Below are 16,001 nucleotides of genomic sequence, written 5' to 3'. Positions count from 1 at the left end.
CCTTGTCTGCTTTTGGGATCAAGGTGATGCTGGCCTCATAAAATGAGTTTGGAAGTTTTTCTTCCATTTCTATTTTTTGGAACAGTTTCAGGAGAATAGGAATTAATTCTTCTTTAAATGTTTGGTAGAGGGGCGCCTGGGTGGCTCAGTGGGTTAAAGCCTCTGCCTTTGGCTCAGGTCATGATCCCAGGGTTCTGGGATCGAGCCCCACATCGGGCTCTCTGCTCAGCGGGGAGCCTGCTTCCTCCTCTCTATCTGCCTGCCTTTCTGACCACTTGTGATCTCTGCCTATCAAATAAATAAATAAAATCTTAAAAAAAAAAATGTTTGGTAGAATTCCCCTTGGAAGCCGTCTGGCCCTGGGCTTTTGTTTGTTTGGAGATTTTTGATGGCTGTTTCAATCTCCTTACTGGTTATGGGTCTGTTTGGGTTTTCTGTTTCTTCCTGGTTCAGTTGTCATAGTTTATATGTCTCTAGGAATGCATCCATTTCTTCCAGATTGTCAAATTTGTCAGTGTAGAGTTGCTCATAGTATGTTCTTATAATTGTTTGCATTTCCTTGGTGTTGGTTGTGATCTCTCCTCTTTTATTCATGATTTTTTTTATTTGGGTCCTTTCTCTTTTCTTTTTGATAAGTCTGGCCAGGGGTTTATCAATCTTATTAATTCTTTCAAAGAACCAGCTCCTAGTTTTATTGATTTGTTCTATCGTTTTTTGGTTTCTATTTCATTGATTTCTGTTCTGATCTTTATTATTTCTCTTCTCCTGTTGGGTTTAGGCTTTCTTTGTTGTTCTTTCTCCAGCTCCTTTAGGTGTAGAGTTAGGTTGTGTATTTGAGACCTTCCTTGTTTCTTGAGAAAGGCTTGTATCACTATATATTTTCCTCTCAGGACTGCCTTTACTGTGTCCCACAGATTTTGAACTGTTGTGTTTTCATTATCATTTGTTTCCATGAATTTTTTCAATCCTTCTTTAATTTCTTGGTTGACCCATTCATTCTTTAGAAGGATGCTGTTTAGTCTCCATGTATTTGGGTTCTTTCCAAAGTTCCTCTTGTGATTGAGTTCTAGTTTCAGAGCATTGGGGTCTGAAAATATGCAGGGAATGATCCCAATCTTTTGATACCGGTTGAGACCTGATTTATGACCCAGGATGTGATCTATTCTTGAGAATGTTCCATGTGCACTAGAGAAGAATGTGTATTCTGTTGCTTTGAGATGGAATGTTCTGAATATATCTGTGATGTTCATCTGGTCCAGTGTGTCATTTAAGGCCTTTATTTCCTTGATCTTTTGCTTGGATGCTCTGTTCATTTCAGTGAGGGGAGTGTTAAAGTCCCCTACTATTATTGTATTATTGTCGATGTACTTCTTTGATTTTGTTATTAATTGGTTTATATAGTTGGCTGCTCCCATGTTAGGGGCATAGATATTTAAAGCTGTTAGATCTTCTTGTTGGACAGACCCTTTGAGTATGATATAGTGTCCTTCCTCATCTCTTATTATAGTCTTTGGCTTAAAATCTAATTGAATTGATATAAGGATTACCACCCCATTAGCTAATTATTTTTAATTGAATTTAATTTAATTCTGCTCTTTTATTTAAAATGCTCTGGCTCGGGGTGCCTGGGTGGCTCAGTGGGCTAAAGCTTCTGCCTTTGGCTCAGGTCGTGATCCCAGGACCCTGGGATCGAGCCCCACGTCGGGCTCTCTGCTCCACAGGGAGCCTGCTTCCTCCCCCCTCTCTCTCTGCTGCCTCTCTGCCTACTTGTGATTTCTCTCTCTCTGTCAAATAAATAAAATCTTTAAAAAAAAAATGCTCTGGCTCCTCCTTCTCCCTCAACAATCATTAGGTTTATTAGTACCCTACGTTTAAATTAGATTATGTTGTGTACTCTACTGAAAACGCTGAGTCATTCTCATTTTTTGAGTATTTGTGCATCTAATATATATTAGATAAAATATGTTATATACATAAAATATGTAGTCTATGGCTAGGGTCTAGCCAGTCAGCAAAACGAGCAAAATTCTGAATTACTGAGGACAGAATAAAACATTTTATTTCTGATTTAGAAACAAAACAAAAGAGGACTCCAGTTGGCCAAGACCAGAGGGATTTTGAGTAAAATGGTATATACATTCCCTCAGAGGAACACTTACCTTATGTACTTCTTTCATCATTCTTAGAAGAGCTTTAAGACTGCAGTAACTCTGACTGGTTTCAGTCCACTGATACAGCTGGTAGATAATGGCAGTTTTAAGCATCTGGATCATTTTTTTGAAAGAAGATTCTTGCAAAGATGCCAAACACTGCTCTGAGGGGTATAAAATCAGCCATGATAAATATGCAGCCTCAAAAAAAAAAAAAAATTCCCGTTTCTACTGGGTTCTTTAATGTATGAAATAGGTAATGGTTTCCATTTCTGATGACAAAATCTAGAAAGTATCTTGTATCAGGATATCATCCTGGACATTTATTTCTCATAGTTGTGAATTTAGTATCATTGGAATTAAAACTCGAATTTAGGATTCTGAAGAAACTTGCTCATAGCTCCTGTGAATACCTGACTACTTACTGGTTGCATGATTTTCAAACTGAAAATTCCATACAGTATCTAAAAGTCTGAAAACATACGTAAGAACACACACAAACACACACATACATGCATATCATGTCACCAAGGACATTATCTTTTCTTTTTTTTTAAGATTTTATTTATTTATTTGACAGAGAGTGAGAGAGTGCCAGAGAGCAGAAGCAGGGGAAACAACAGAGGGAGCTGCAGAAGCAGGCACCCAGCTGAGCCCAATGCAGGGCTCCATCCCAGGACCCCGGGATCATGACTGAACCACCAAGGTACCCTTCATCAAGGACACTTTTGATCTTGGGGCACCTGGGTGGCTCAGTTGGTTAAGGCCTCTGCCTTCAGCTCAGGTCATGATCCCAGGATCCTGGGATCAAGCCTGAATCAGGCTTTCTGCTCAGCAAGGGAGCCTGCTTTCTCCTCTCTCTGCCTGTCTCTCTGCCTACTTGTGATCTCTGTCTGTCAAATAAATAAAGAAAATCTTTAAAAAAAAAAAAAGAACACTTTCAATCTGAAAAAAATAGTATCTATGTTTTCAGACTCTATGAATACCTGGTATATATGGGTATATTTTTTAAACTAACTTAATAACAATATGGAAATATTACTTGGTTCCAGCTTGGATTTTTGAACTTTAAAGGATAATTCTCAGAAAACGAACCTATCAAATGTTAAAATAGCTAATACAAGTAAAATAATATGATGCAGATGCATGAAAGACAGATTTATAGAGATTCCATAAATAGACTCAAATATGCATGACATGGATCAAAGATTTAAACATAAAAATGAAACAATAAGAATTCTAGGAGGAGAGGGTCACCTGCCTGGCTGGCTCATTCAGTAGAGCATGTTACTCTTGATCTCAGGGTCATGAGTTCAAGCCCCATGTTGGGCATGGAGCCCACATCAAAAAAGAAAAGGGGGACACATGGCTGGCTCAGTTGGAGGAGTGTGTAACTCATGATTTCAGGGTCATGGATTTAAGACCCATTCTGAATATAGAGATTACTTAAATAAATGAAACCTCAAAAAATTCTAATAGGGGGGCGCCTGGGTGGCTCAGTGGGTTGAAGCCTCTGCCTTCGGCTCAGGTCATGATCCCGGGGTCCTGGGATCGAGCCCCGCGTCGGGCTCTCTGCTCAGCGGGGAGCCTGCTTCCTCCTCTCTCTCTGTCTGCCTCTCTGCCTGCTTGTGGTCTCTGTCTGTCAAATAAATAAATAAAATCTTTAAAAAAAAAATTCTAATAGGAGCATGGGAATCTTTCTAAAAAGATTTTATTTATTTGAGAGAGAGTGAGAGAGAGAGATTGAGAGAATTAGTGGAAGAAAGGACAAGTGGAGAAGGAGGCTCCCCACAGAGCAGGGAGCTCCATGCGGGACTCAATCTAGGACCCTGGAATCATGACCTGAGCCGAAGGCAGATGCTCAACTAACTGAGCCACCCAGGTGCCTGGGGATTTTTTTTTTTTTAAAATTTCAGAGTGAGGTAGGCTTTCTGAAGTATGATCTAAACTCAGAAATCATAAAAGAAAATGTTCATATACTAGACTTCATAAAAATGTTTTAAAGTAACAAACATTTTTGTTGTGGTTGTTTGCTTTTTGTTTTCTTTTTAAGATTTATTTATTTGAGAGAGAGCGAGAGAGCAAGTGAGAGCAGGGGAATGGGCAGAGGAAGAGGGAAAGAATCCCAAGATGACTCCCTGCTGAGCACTGAGTGCAGAGGTGGGGGTGGGGGATGTTCTGATCCTACTACCCTGAGATCACAACCCAAGCTGAAACCAAGAGTTGGATTCTCAACGAACGGAGCCACCAATGCACCCCTTCATAAAAATGTAGAATAATTATGCATTCAAAAGTACCACAAAGTAAAAAAAATAATAATAACCCAGAGAAAAAAGATTTGTAATTCAATTATTGATTAAGTATTAATTGCCTTAATCATTTAAGAGCTCCTAAATAGGGGCACCTGGGGGGCTCAGTGGGTTAAGCCTCTGCCTTCAGCTCAGGTCATAATCCCAAGGTCCTGGGATGGAGCCCTGCATCGGGCTCTCTGCTCAGCAGGGAGCCTGCTTCTCCCTCTCTCTCTCTCTGCCTGCCTCTCTGCCTACTTGTGATCTCTGTCAAATAACAAAATTTTTTTAAAAAGAGCTCCTAAATAAAAAGAAAAACACTAACAACAACACATGGAAAAATCCGTTAAGAGGGAAGAACTGATACTTCCCAGAGAATGGATTTGAGATATAGGAAAACCAGCACTATATCTCATTCATAATGAGAAAATAAAAATTCTGGGTGCCTGGGTGGCTTAGTTGGTTAAGTGGCTGCTTTTGGCTCAAGTCATGATCTCAGGGTCCTGGGATTAAGCCCCTCATTGTGTTGGGTTCCCTGCTCAATGGGGAGCCTCTTCTCCCTTTCCCACTCCTCCTGCTTGTGCACAGTCTCTCTCTCTTTCTATCTGTCAAATAAATAAATAAATAAAATATTTTAAAGAATAAAAAAAAGGAAATCAAAATTCAAAATAAGAGATTCTTCAGAAAGGCAAATACCAAAGTTTGATAATACTGTAGAAAAATGCGTGGGCTGATGCTGTTGTATTTGTTGATGAAGTATAAATTTGTATATCCTCTGTCAAGGCTGTCATGTTGCACTTTTACATGCAATTTACATAGACTACAATATGAATTTTGACCACTTAAAGTTCTGTGCATGGTCATTTGGCAAAATCTCTCAAAATTTTAAATGCACATACAATTTGATCCAGTAATTTTCCTTCTGGAATTTTCCCTATCTGTGTAAATGTATATACATATAAAGAAATACATGTTAGCACTATTATAATAGCAAAAGCTTAGAAAAAGCTATTTATAGTATATCCTCCCAATAGAATACTAATAAGCCATTAAATAGAACCAGGCAGTTCCTGTAACAGAACAAACATATCCTTACAATATAATGTGGATGGGAAAAGGCAAGTTGCCAAAAAATGTGAATGATGTGCTACCATTAAAAAAATTAAAAAAAGAGAAGTGCCTGGGTGGCTCAGTGGGTTAAGGGTCTGCCTCGGCTCAGGTCATGATCCCAGGGTCCTGGGATCAGGCCCCACATCTCGCTCCCTGATCAGCGGGGGAGACTGCTTCTCCCTTTCCCACTCCCCCTGCTGTGTTCCCTCTCTGTTTGTATCTCTCTCTCTTTGTCAAATAAATAAATAAATAAATAAAATTTAAAAAAGGAAAAGAAAATCAAAGAATCTATGTCTCTATTTTTTAAGAATACATATCTTTTAAAGTTTACACAAAATAACTATATTCTATAACTGCTTTCTGGGAGGGGAACTGGGTGGCTTATATTTCATCATATATATCCTTTGTACCTTTAAAGCTTTGGACCTTGAACATTAGCTTAAAATTGTAAAAGGAAATTTCATAGCACTGAATACAATACATGAGAACACAAAGTTTAACATTTGTTTTTCATCACTGATCTGTTGGGAAGGAAAAACTCTCATCTTCCATTCAAGTTTCTTTTGGCTGGTCTAAGAATTAAATTAATGAGACAGATTAACAGAAAATCAAATTTAATTTTGTATGTATAAAGGCTCTATAAGAATATGAGGCCCAGGGGCGCCTGGGTGGCTCAGTGGGTTAAAGCCTCTGCCTTCGGCTCAGGTCATGATCCCAGAGTCCTGGGATCGAGCCCCACATCGGGCTCTCTGCTCGGCAGAGAGCCTGCTTCCTCCCCTCTCTCTGCCTGCCTCTCTGCCTACTTGTGATCTCTGTCTGTCAAATAAATAAATAAACAAAATCTTTAAAAAAAAAAAAAGAAGAAGAATATGAGGGCCAGAGGCAGTCAGACAGTTAAGGCTTATATGCTGTGCAGAGTTAAGGAGAAGAGGGTAGGAGTCTGAGTCTTCAAAAGGAAGGAAGACAATCACGGGAAGATGAAAAAGAGTAAATATTTGGTAAACAAATGTTTGCTGGGCCATTTGGAAACAAAGGAATACAGAGGGGAATTTTAACAGACTTTGCTAAGTTTGTCTACCACACCTAATTCATATTATACTATAGTTACCTATGGAGATAGCTCCCTTCCTGGAGCAGGCCTTATCTTTTACATCTTTTAGGCAGTTAGGGGTAAGGTCAATGGTTCCTCCTGAGCCTTCTATTTCTTAAAAATAGTCTAGAATAATCCACATGCTAGAGAGACACATTTTGGGATGGCAAATTTTGCTCCCATGCTGGTCAAAATGTCTCAAGTTTTAAAACATGAACAAAGTTTTAAAGTATGGATATATCTTTACTGGATCCTCTATAGTTATTAAATTCTGATGTCAAGGCCATACCAAACCTAAGAGTTACACATGCTTTGTATAATAATGATGATTGTAATATTAACTTAATCTTTTCAAATATTCACATACCATATACCCAAACATGTGTGTATTTTTAAATCTTGTATCCAAAATTTGCTCCAACTTTTACTTCAGTGATTCTCTACTGACAGTACAGATAAAGTGACAAAAGTAATCAAACTTACTCAGAACTTGTGATTTTCGTTTCTTACAAACAGCTTTGGCAAATGGAACCACCAGACTACACCAGTTCCTAGAATCATGCATCACAGGACATTCTAGGAGCAGAAGGAAAACTAGTAATGCTTCTTGGTGAGAAGAACAACATGGGAGAGCTCTGAGCAGATTATCCCTGAGACATGTAGTTATCTGTAATTGAAAGAACAGGAAGGGCCCAGCATCCATTAGGTACAGATTATAATGAAAACAAGCTGTGGGACTAGGGGGTTTGTTCCACCATTTTCCAGTGGAAAAATAATTTAGTTTTCCTCAAACCTACTGTTCAAACTCCATCATTCCTTGCAGCCCAAATTCCCCAAAAGTGTTATGTGAGAGTCATCCTCGGTTTTATATTGGGCTGTGTGAGGGAAATAAAGTGAAATCACATGTACATACTGTGTGAATCATGGAGGTCACTCAATTAGAGATTGACAGATCAAGGATCCATACCCAGATCTATCTGACTTAAATCTAACATGGCAAAGATAATGCCATATTGTTCACCTCACCAATCCTGTTTCATTTTCCTCCTGGGCTCACAGGAAGATGGCATTTCCAGCCTCCCTGCAGTTATGTGGGGCCAAATGATTGAGTTCTGGCTAACAAGATACGAGTGAAGGTGATGTATATCACTTCCAGGCATGACCCCTGAAGCCCCTCATGGGACCTCCCATACTCTCTTTCCTTATCTGCCAACCAAATACAAATACTTAGAACCTGTTTTCAGGGAGCATTCTGTGAAACCAGTGTTCCTTGGAACTCACATTGGGAAGAGCACCCCAAGTTATCTCCCATTTAACCTAGATGTATTTATTTTTAAATACATTCAATAATATCTACTATTCTTACTTCTTCATCTTGAAAATAAAAATATCGTATGTACCCCGTATTAAAGAACACTCTCCCCCTTTCCCTGCCAAATGTAGGGACCCAGTATAAAGATGACTTTAACCCAAAAGCATGTGTGATATCGCTGATGCAGAAGGAAGCCTTCAGATTTCCCTTATCTGACTAAAGGCAGGGCCTTCCCAGAATGAGGCAGCCATGGATGTCCTTGGAGGGCAAGCTTCACTGCCAGGGAAAGACCGGCCACTTGCATTTGGATAAGAAATTGCATAAACAAACATTATCACAAGCTGTCCTATCTTCCATTGGACTCCCTTAAAGCCCATTTTTCTCCCTGAAAACTCCATTTGTTTTTCTCATAGAAGCCTCTTCTCTCTAATTCCCTTTTCCCTATTAATTGGTAGATAAGCTCTCATTGTTAGCTCTTTGGGGAGTTTCTTCATCTGAATGATCCACAGAAGCATGGAATAAAACTCGCTTTCTTCTATTAATCAGTCTATTGTCAGTTCACAGGCCCCCAAACACATGAACCCGAGTTGGAAGAGGGAAAATTTTCCAACGCAGCCCAGAATCACAAAACACTAAACTAGAATAGATCTTAAAGAGGAACTCCATAAATAATGAGCCCAATAAAAAAAGGAAAGACCCAACAGCATAAGTGCTGAATCAGTAGCCAATTCGGCTCAACTAGATTTGACATTGATGGCAAGAGAATCGGCTTTCCATTCCCCCAGTACAGGTAAAGCTTCTCTTGCTTCCCAAACTAGTATCTGCTAATGATTATTTACCTCTCAAACTTTGTTCTTTTCATATTGAAAATAAAAATACTGTATTTACTATACATTTAAACATGTGCTTAAAAAAGTGCCAGTATCTAAAAGAAGGAGTAGAAGTCAGAGAAGGGGTTGTGACCACAGAAGCAGAAGTCAGTGATATGGGACCACGAATCACAGAATGTAGGCAGCCTCTAAATCAAGAAAAGTCAAAGAGGGGTGCCTGGGTGTCTCAATTGGTTAAGCAACTACCTTTAGCTCAGCTCATGATCTCAGGGTCATGGGATCAAGTCCCGCATCGGGCTCCCTGCTCAGTGGGGAGCTTGCTTCTCCCTCTTCTACTCTACCTGCTTGTGCTCTCTCTCTCTCTCTCTGTGTCAAATTAAGAAATAAAATCTTTTTTAAAAAAAGTCAAAGAAATAGATTTTCCCTAGAGTCTCTAGCCCTATTTTCTATTATTACTATAACAATCACTATACTATATATTAGTACTATACTAACTAACCATACTAACAGTTACTATAACCACAAATTTAGTGGTTTAAAGAAACACAAATTTGTTATCTTGTAGTTCTAGAGGTCAGAAGTCCAAAATGAGGGGCACCTGGGCGGCTCAGTTGGTTCAGAATCTGCCTTCAACTCAAGTCATGATCCCAGGGTCCTGGGATCAAGGCCCACATTAGGCTCCCTGATTAGCAGTGAGTCTGTTACTCCCTCTTCCTCTGCCCTTTGTCTGCTTATGCTCTCTCTCTCTCAAATAAATAAACTAAAATCTTTAAAAAAAAAAAAAAAAAAGAAGAAGTCCAAATGGGTCTTGCAGGACTAAAATCAAGACATTGACAAGGTTGCATCCCTTCTGGAAGCTCAAAGGGAGAATCTGTTCCCTGGCTAGTGGTTTCTTATAGGGATAATCCCATCTCTTTCATTTCTCTAGTTTCTAGAGACTGTCAGCATTTCAGCATTCCTTTGCTATTGGCCTTTATTCATTCTCAAATCCAGAAACACACATCTTCAAATCTCCCTAACTCTGACATTCCTGCTTCCTCTTATAGATACTCCTGTGATTATACTGGGCCCCTCAAGATAATCCAGAATAATCTCCTCATCTCAAGATTGGTAACTTGATGACCTATGCAAAATTCCTTTTGCCATGTAAGGTAACACATTCACAGACTTTGAGTATTGAGACATGGACATCTTGGGAGGCCATTATTCAACCACATTTCCTATTATACACTCCATGCAACCATTAATCTATTTTCTATTTTTATGGATTCGCTGTCTCTGAACATTTCATGTAAATGGAACCAAACAATATGTGATTTTTGTGTTTGTCTGCTTTCAATTACATAATGTTTTGAGGGTCACCTATGCTATAACACCTCTCTTTTTTATTGCTGAGTAGTATTCCATTGTATGAATCCACCGCATTTTATTTATCCACTTCCTGGTTGATAAATATTTGGGTTGTTTCCACATTTTGACAATCATGAACATGCTGCTATGATCATTTACATAGGAGCTTTTGTGTGGACATGTGTTTTCATTTGGGTTGGAAAAGCATCCAGAAGTAGAAGTGCTGGTCATATGGTAAATCTATGTTTAACTTTTTTGAGAAGCTGCCAAATTGTTTTCTAAAGAAATACACGTCTGCCAGCCATAAATGAGGCTTTCGGGTTCTCTGTATCCTCACCAATACTTGTTATTGTCTTTCTTTATGATGATCATCATCATTGTGGATGTGAAGTGCTATCTCATTGTGGTTTTAATTTGCATGTACCTAACGATTAATTGTACTAAGCATTTTTCTCTATGCTTATCCATAAATATCCATTCAAATCTTTTGATCTTTTTTAAAATTTAGGTCATTCCCCTTCTTACTGAGTTACAAAAATCATTTCTGTATTTTGGATGCAAGTCATTTGCCGAATATATGATTTATAATTTTTTTTAAAAAGTGCTGGCATCTAATACAGTGTCTGGAATATGGTAACCTCATGAACAGTCACCCCTCCCCGATCACACACGATCCCTCTGACTCAGCTCCCAACAAAATTAAACTGCAATCTACTGGTTCCCGTAAAGAAATTCCATTGTTCTATTTCTCAAGTAAATATTGGCCATTACCATGAGAGAAATCCATTCTGTTTTGGTTAACTTCTCGAAGGTATCTCTTGCCTTTTGTAAGTCCACATCAATGGAAATCGTTTCTACAGATTCTCTTTGGATAGAAGAAATTTACAAACAAAAAACAAAACACACATGAACAGATGGAAAATAGTATTTCTAAACTTCATACATATTTATTGTTTTATTAGGTAGCAGATACAAACTTCTTTCTTACAGCTTGCCTCCTTTCAAAATAATTTACTTGGCACAAAAAATTTATATAAAATTTATATTCTCCTAAGAGAGAGTAGGTAACAAATTATTATCTCTAAAGTGGCTACAAGTGTGGGGTGCGCTAATAGCGAGATTTTATGTGCTGCATCTGAAAACTGACACTATTTACCCTCACACTCAGCCGGTACACTGAGAACTGAAACTACCCAACACCCCCGCCCATACCTTGTCATCTACATCTCCATTACTTAGGATTCCTCTGTTTCATTAGCATGACTTCACTATTCCAAGTGAGCCTAAGCCCAGGCAAGTGGTTTGATTGTGCATTATAGGAACTTCCTGAAAAGACCCATTAACTCCTCAATGGAAAGCATTAATTTATGTCCTAAAATTCTTAGACTCTCTTGCTTCCAACCATCCTGGATCATTGAATCTTTCCCCAGTCCTAATCGAGCCCCCAGCAGCCCCACCCCTCCATCCCCCAAACTGAAAGGCCTACCCCAAACGAAACTGCCAATTCTTGATAAATGCCTGCCCAGCCTTCCCCTTAGTAACACTATCAAAGCTTTGTCTAGGTGTTGTGTTGGGGATATCTGAAGAGACTGCATCTGTCAAACAACTTATTTTTATAACATTCTATCAAGAAATACCTTATGCTTGCTGAATTAATGGATCAATAGTAATACCAGGGCTAAAATATTTATGCAAGTACTCAAAGTATTGTAATTCTCCCTTTAAAATATATTGTCCTTTGCAGTCTTTGACATCTTAAAACCAAACCTTGAGTTTCATCACTCTTGAGAGGATACTTTTCCACTTTACAAAGATGATATTCTTCACTTGGAAAACATTCTGTATGCAGTAAGGATTAGCCTGAGGCTAGAGTAGGGAAGAAAGAGGAAACACTGTATGGCAGAGTCCCTGTCCCTTACTCCTCTCCTGGAAGGAAGGCAAGAAGAAGAAGAAAGCAAATGGGAGAGGAAGAAGGCAGAGGCAGGCAGTGTCTGATCTCTCTTTTCTCCCTTGACCGGGATGTGTGGAGATGAATCAGGATGCTCTTTAGAACTCTAGAAAGACACTGCTTATGGGCTGCCAGTGGGAAGCCATGGCATTCAGCTTCCCTGGGTTTCTCTGGTCCTGAGGTGAGGTTGTTGGTTGGACTCAACAGTTCCTCCAGTCCCCTTAAGGAGTGACTGAGAGTGCAGTTGGCTTAAAAACCAATGGGACAACTGGGGGTTACACAGAGCCAAAGAATGCCTGCAACACCGGTTACGTGAGTGCCACCTACTGGCCCTCCCTGGTCAGGAGGAGGTAAAGATGTGTATAACTATCTTCAGAACCTGTGAGGCAGCTTGGGGCCTATTCAACGGGGAAGGATGAGACCTGACCTAGTGGGTCGGACTGGACTGAGTGATAACTGCTGCGGACACGCCAGCAGGGCATCAGCCTCCAGAGAAGGCAGAGGGCAGCCTAAGGACCCCTTAATGCTACTATCCACCTTCACCCTTAAATACTGTTAAATTAAACATGGAGGCCATTACACTGAGGGGGCTCTATCACTGCTCTATCACTATGTACAGCTGAGCCTATAATCTGAGCCTATAAAAACCTCAGTAATGATATCGAAACCTAAGGACAACCAATCACAAACAGCCCTCCACGCTTTGAGCTATAGCCGATCAATTAATTGCTTTGCTTTGCTTTTGCTTTGCTTCTGCACCTTCTCTACACATGTCTTTCCTCTAGCTCCTGTTGCTAGAGTGCTCCTAACCATTTCAGTTTGGTGCTGCCCAGTTTGAATCAGTATTTGCTTAAATAAATCTTGAAATGTTTAATATGCCCCAGTTTATCTCTTAACAGTTCCCAGGCACAGTGTTATAAAGCATAAAGGGAAGGAAAGAAATACCAAACCAAATGTTGAGCACTTCGCAAGAGAGCTGTTTATAGGACTGGATCAGACACAAAATAGAGAAATTAGATTTTCCTCTGTGGCAGTGAACCTAGTTCAAGATAAAATAAATGGAATTTATTTTCCCTGTTGCTGGATTCCCCTATTGATCCCACCACAAAAAGAACTGCAGAGTGCTGCCTTGGCCTCTAAGTACTATAGCGACATCAGAATGATCCCTCATGGACATGAAGATCCTGAAAAGAACATCATTCCTTTTTGCCAGGTCACAGAGGAGGACAGGACAGAGAAGGTGAACAATGTGAATTGGGAATTACAACTTGCAGTGGTTTTTACTTTACAAAATGGGAGAATTCTGTAACAACCTTTAGGGTTTTCTATGTTGAGCTTTATGTTCGAAGATAACGTAATTCACAAATTAAAATGACTGACTTAAAGCATTTCATTTTTAAAATTTCTCAATGTGTTTTTCTTTCCCCAGTGTTTTAAATGAAGGTAAAGCTCATGTAAAAATTTACCTTTTCTTTAAAAAACTTGCAGTCAGACAAGCAGGAGATGAAAATATCATCGCAATTTCGCTGTAAAAGTAACACAAGTGTTAAGTCGTACCGTACTATGAAGCATGACTCCTCTTTTGTCCAATTATACAACTGATGACATGAAATCATCAAGAAAAATAACTACTCTCATGACGAGTCTTCCAAATTCTGGATATATTTTGTGCTGATAAATCTCACCCAAACCCTTCATAGTTCATTTTACCAAGTCACGGATTTAGATAAAATCCATCCTTCTGGAAATAGAAATTTATAGCGCCCCGGAGTATAAACTGTGAAGATACACAAGAGTCTAATTCAATGAAGGCTTAGTGAGACACAACATGTTTTTGATTCTCTCCTGCCTCTCTCACGCCTATCAAGGTGCCTGGGAACGGCATGTCCTCAATATAGTTAAGTAAATGACATGAGATCATCAGTGATGTCTGCAAACTTCGAGGTGGTGGAAGAGAATATGGTTAAAATGCACGTGCTTTCCCAGCAAAGCCAAACCCTGTCTTATGTTTAGGATAAAATGACCCCATGGCTTTGAAACCAAATACCAGTGATTTATAAGATATTAGATAGAGCTACCTCTTAGCCACTTCGCGTTCAGGGCTTCTTGCTGCTGATGCTATCCATTTTTCTGTCAAGGACTGGCTAATTTGTCTTATTTCTGGCAGGATTTTCCTGGGAACATCTGTAGAACTGGTATCCTTCATGGGAAAAAATAAAAATAAAAAAGATCAGGAAAACACCCACATGCTGAGGAATAAATAACACAGCAAGGCTTGTGGTGCAGGCGGTAGGTAGGCCCCCACCCTCTCTGACGGGGTGTGTCGGGGGAGGAGGTGTAGTCAGAAGGATTGGGTTCTCAGACTGGCCGGGCTGTTCCAGTCCTAGCCTTGGCCACTTTGCTTGATCTGAGCCTTAGCTTTATCATTTAAAAATGGAATGACACAAAATAACTGAAAACAGGGACTCAACCCCATATTCACTGCAGCATTATTCACAAAAGCCAAAAAGGTAGAAACAGCTGGTGTCTAATGACAACACAACAGATAAACAGGGTGCATAGACACAGGAGAATATTCAGCTATTGTAAGGGCCTACTTAGCCAGAGTGATTCCATCTCAGATTAAACAGCCATTTTGTTATTTATGCTGTAAAATATGGTCGACCAGTCCGTGATAACGGAGCCCAGAATACAAGGACAAGTCAGGCCAGGTGGAGACATCCAATCAGTAAAGCGCACATACTATCTCCCTAACTACCAAAGAATGTGGACCCCACCTTTTGGGCGCCAATTCTGACCAAGATGATAGGCTAGTTCAAATAGCTACTATAGGGTGAACTGTAATTCAATTGGCCACCCATGTGTGACTTAGCATGACTATGCAACTTTCTCTGTGTGTTGCAATCTCATTGGCCACCTGTGTGTGGCCAGGCTCAACCACATGGTCTTTGCTCTATAAAAGTTAGTCTATGAGGCTGGGAAGGTTTGCTCTCTCTGTAAGAGGCCACCCCGGCTGGTCGGTTTGATTCTCGATACTGGCACGAAATAAAGCTTTGCTTGACCTTCACCTTGTATCAGTCTCGCTCCTTTGATCACAGACCCTAACACCATAAAAAGAGATTCTGATACATGCTGAAACATGGATGAATTTTGATGACATTATGCTAAGTGAAATAAGCCAGATACAAAAGGACAAATAGGGGGCGCCTGGGGGGCTCAGTGGGTTAAAACCTCTGCCTTCAGCTCAGGTCATGATCTCAGGGTCCTGGGATCCAGTTCTGCATCGGGCTCTCTGCTCAGCGGGGAGCCTGTCTCCCCTACCACCCTCTGCCTACTTGTGATCTCTGTCAAATAAATAAATAAAATCTTAAAAAAAAAAAAAAGGACAAATAGTGTCCTTTCACTTATATGAAATTGGCAACTTCAAACTTCATAGAAAGTAGATTAGACATTACCCAGGGCTTGGGGCAGTTGGGGGGAGTCATGGTCATAAATAGAGACTTATAATTTAATGGTTACAGAGTTTCTGTTTGGGGTGATAAAAAAAATTTTTTTTGGAAAAAAAAAGTTTTGGAGATGGATAGTGGTGATGACTGCACAATATTGTGAATGCAATTAATGCCACGAAATTGTATGTATATATATATATCATAAAATTTTCTATTTTAACTATTCTTAAGTATACAATATATTTTATTAAGTATACTATATATATTTTATTGTGGTTAAAAATATTTATATAGATTAACCATAATTTTTAAAAAATGAGATAATAATACCTACCTCTCTGGGCTCCTGTTAAGAATAAATGATATTAGGTACCCAAAACCTTTGGATTATAGTTGGTATTCATTTTTTTTTTTTAAGATTTTTATTTATTTATTTGACAGACAGAGATCACAAGTAGGCAGAGAGGCAGGCAG

The 16,001-nt window shown here is 39.4% G+C and overlaps 1 protein-coding gene across 4 annotated transcripts in view; it reads right to left on the bottom strand.

Annotated features, from left to right (window-relative positions):
* HERC6 (HECT and RLD domain containing E3 ubiquitin protein ligase family member 6) overlaps positions 1-16,001 on the bottom strand; it is a 61,623-nt gene that overhangs the window by 23,329 nt on the left and 22,293 nt on the right. For all 4 annotated transcript variants that reach the window (XR_009399585.1, XM_059375782.1, XM_059375798.1 and 1 more), the window contains exons 9-13: positions 14,157-14,278; positions 13,545-13,604; positions 10,902-10,995; positions 7,122-7,305; positions 2,160-2,314 (exon numbers count right to left, since the gene is read on the bottom strand). Coding sequence is in view for 3 of the 4 variants with exons in the window: in XM_059375782.1 (XP_059231765.1) it covers positions 2,160-2,314; positions 7,122-7,305; positions 10,902-10,995; positions 13,545-13,604; positions 14,157-14,278 (615 nt within the window). In the remaining variant the exon portion in view is untranslated. The remainder of the gene's footprint in view (positions 1-2,159; positions 2,315-7,121; positions 7,306-10,901; positions 10,996-13,544; positions 13,605-14,156; positions 14,279-16,001) is intronic.

This window comes from Mustela nigripes, chromosome 1 (genome assembly GCF_022355385.1).
Source record: "Mustela nigripes isolate SB6536 chromosome 1, MUSNIG.SB6536, whole genome shotgun sequence".
NCBI classification, from domain to species: domain Eukaryota; kingdom Metazoa; phylum Chordata; class Mammalia; order Carnivora; family Mustelidae; genus Mustela; species Mustela nigripes.
The sequence above is the reverse complement of the archived record's forward strand: the minus strand, read 5'-3'. Positions and strand labels throughout refer to the sequence as shown.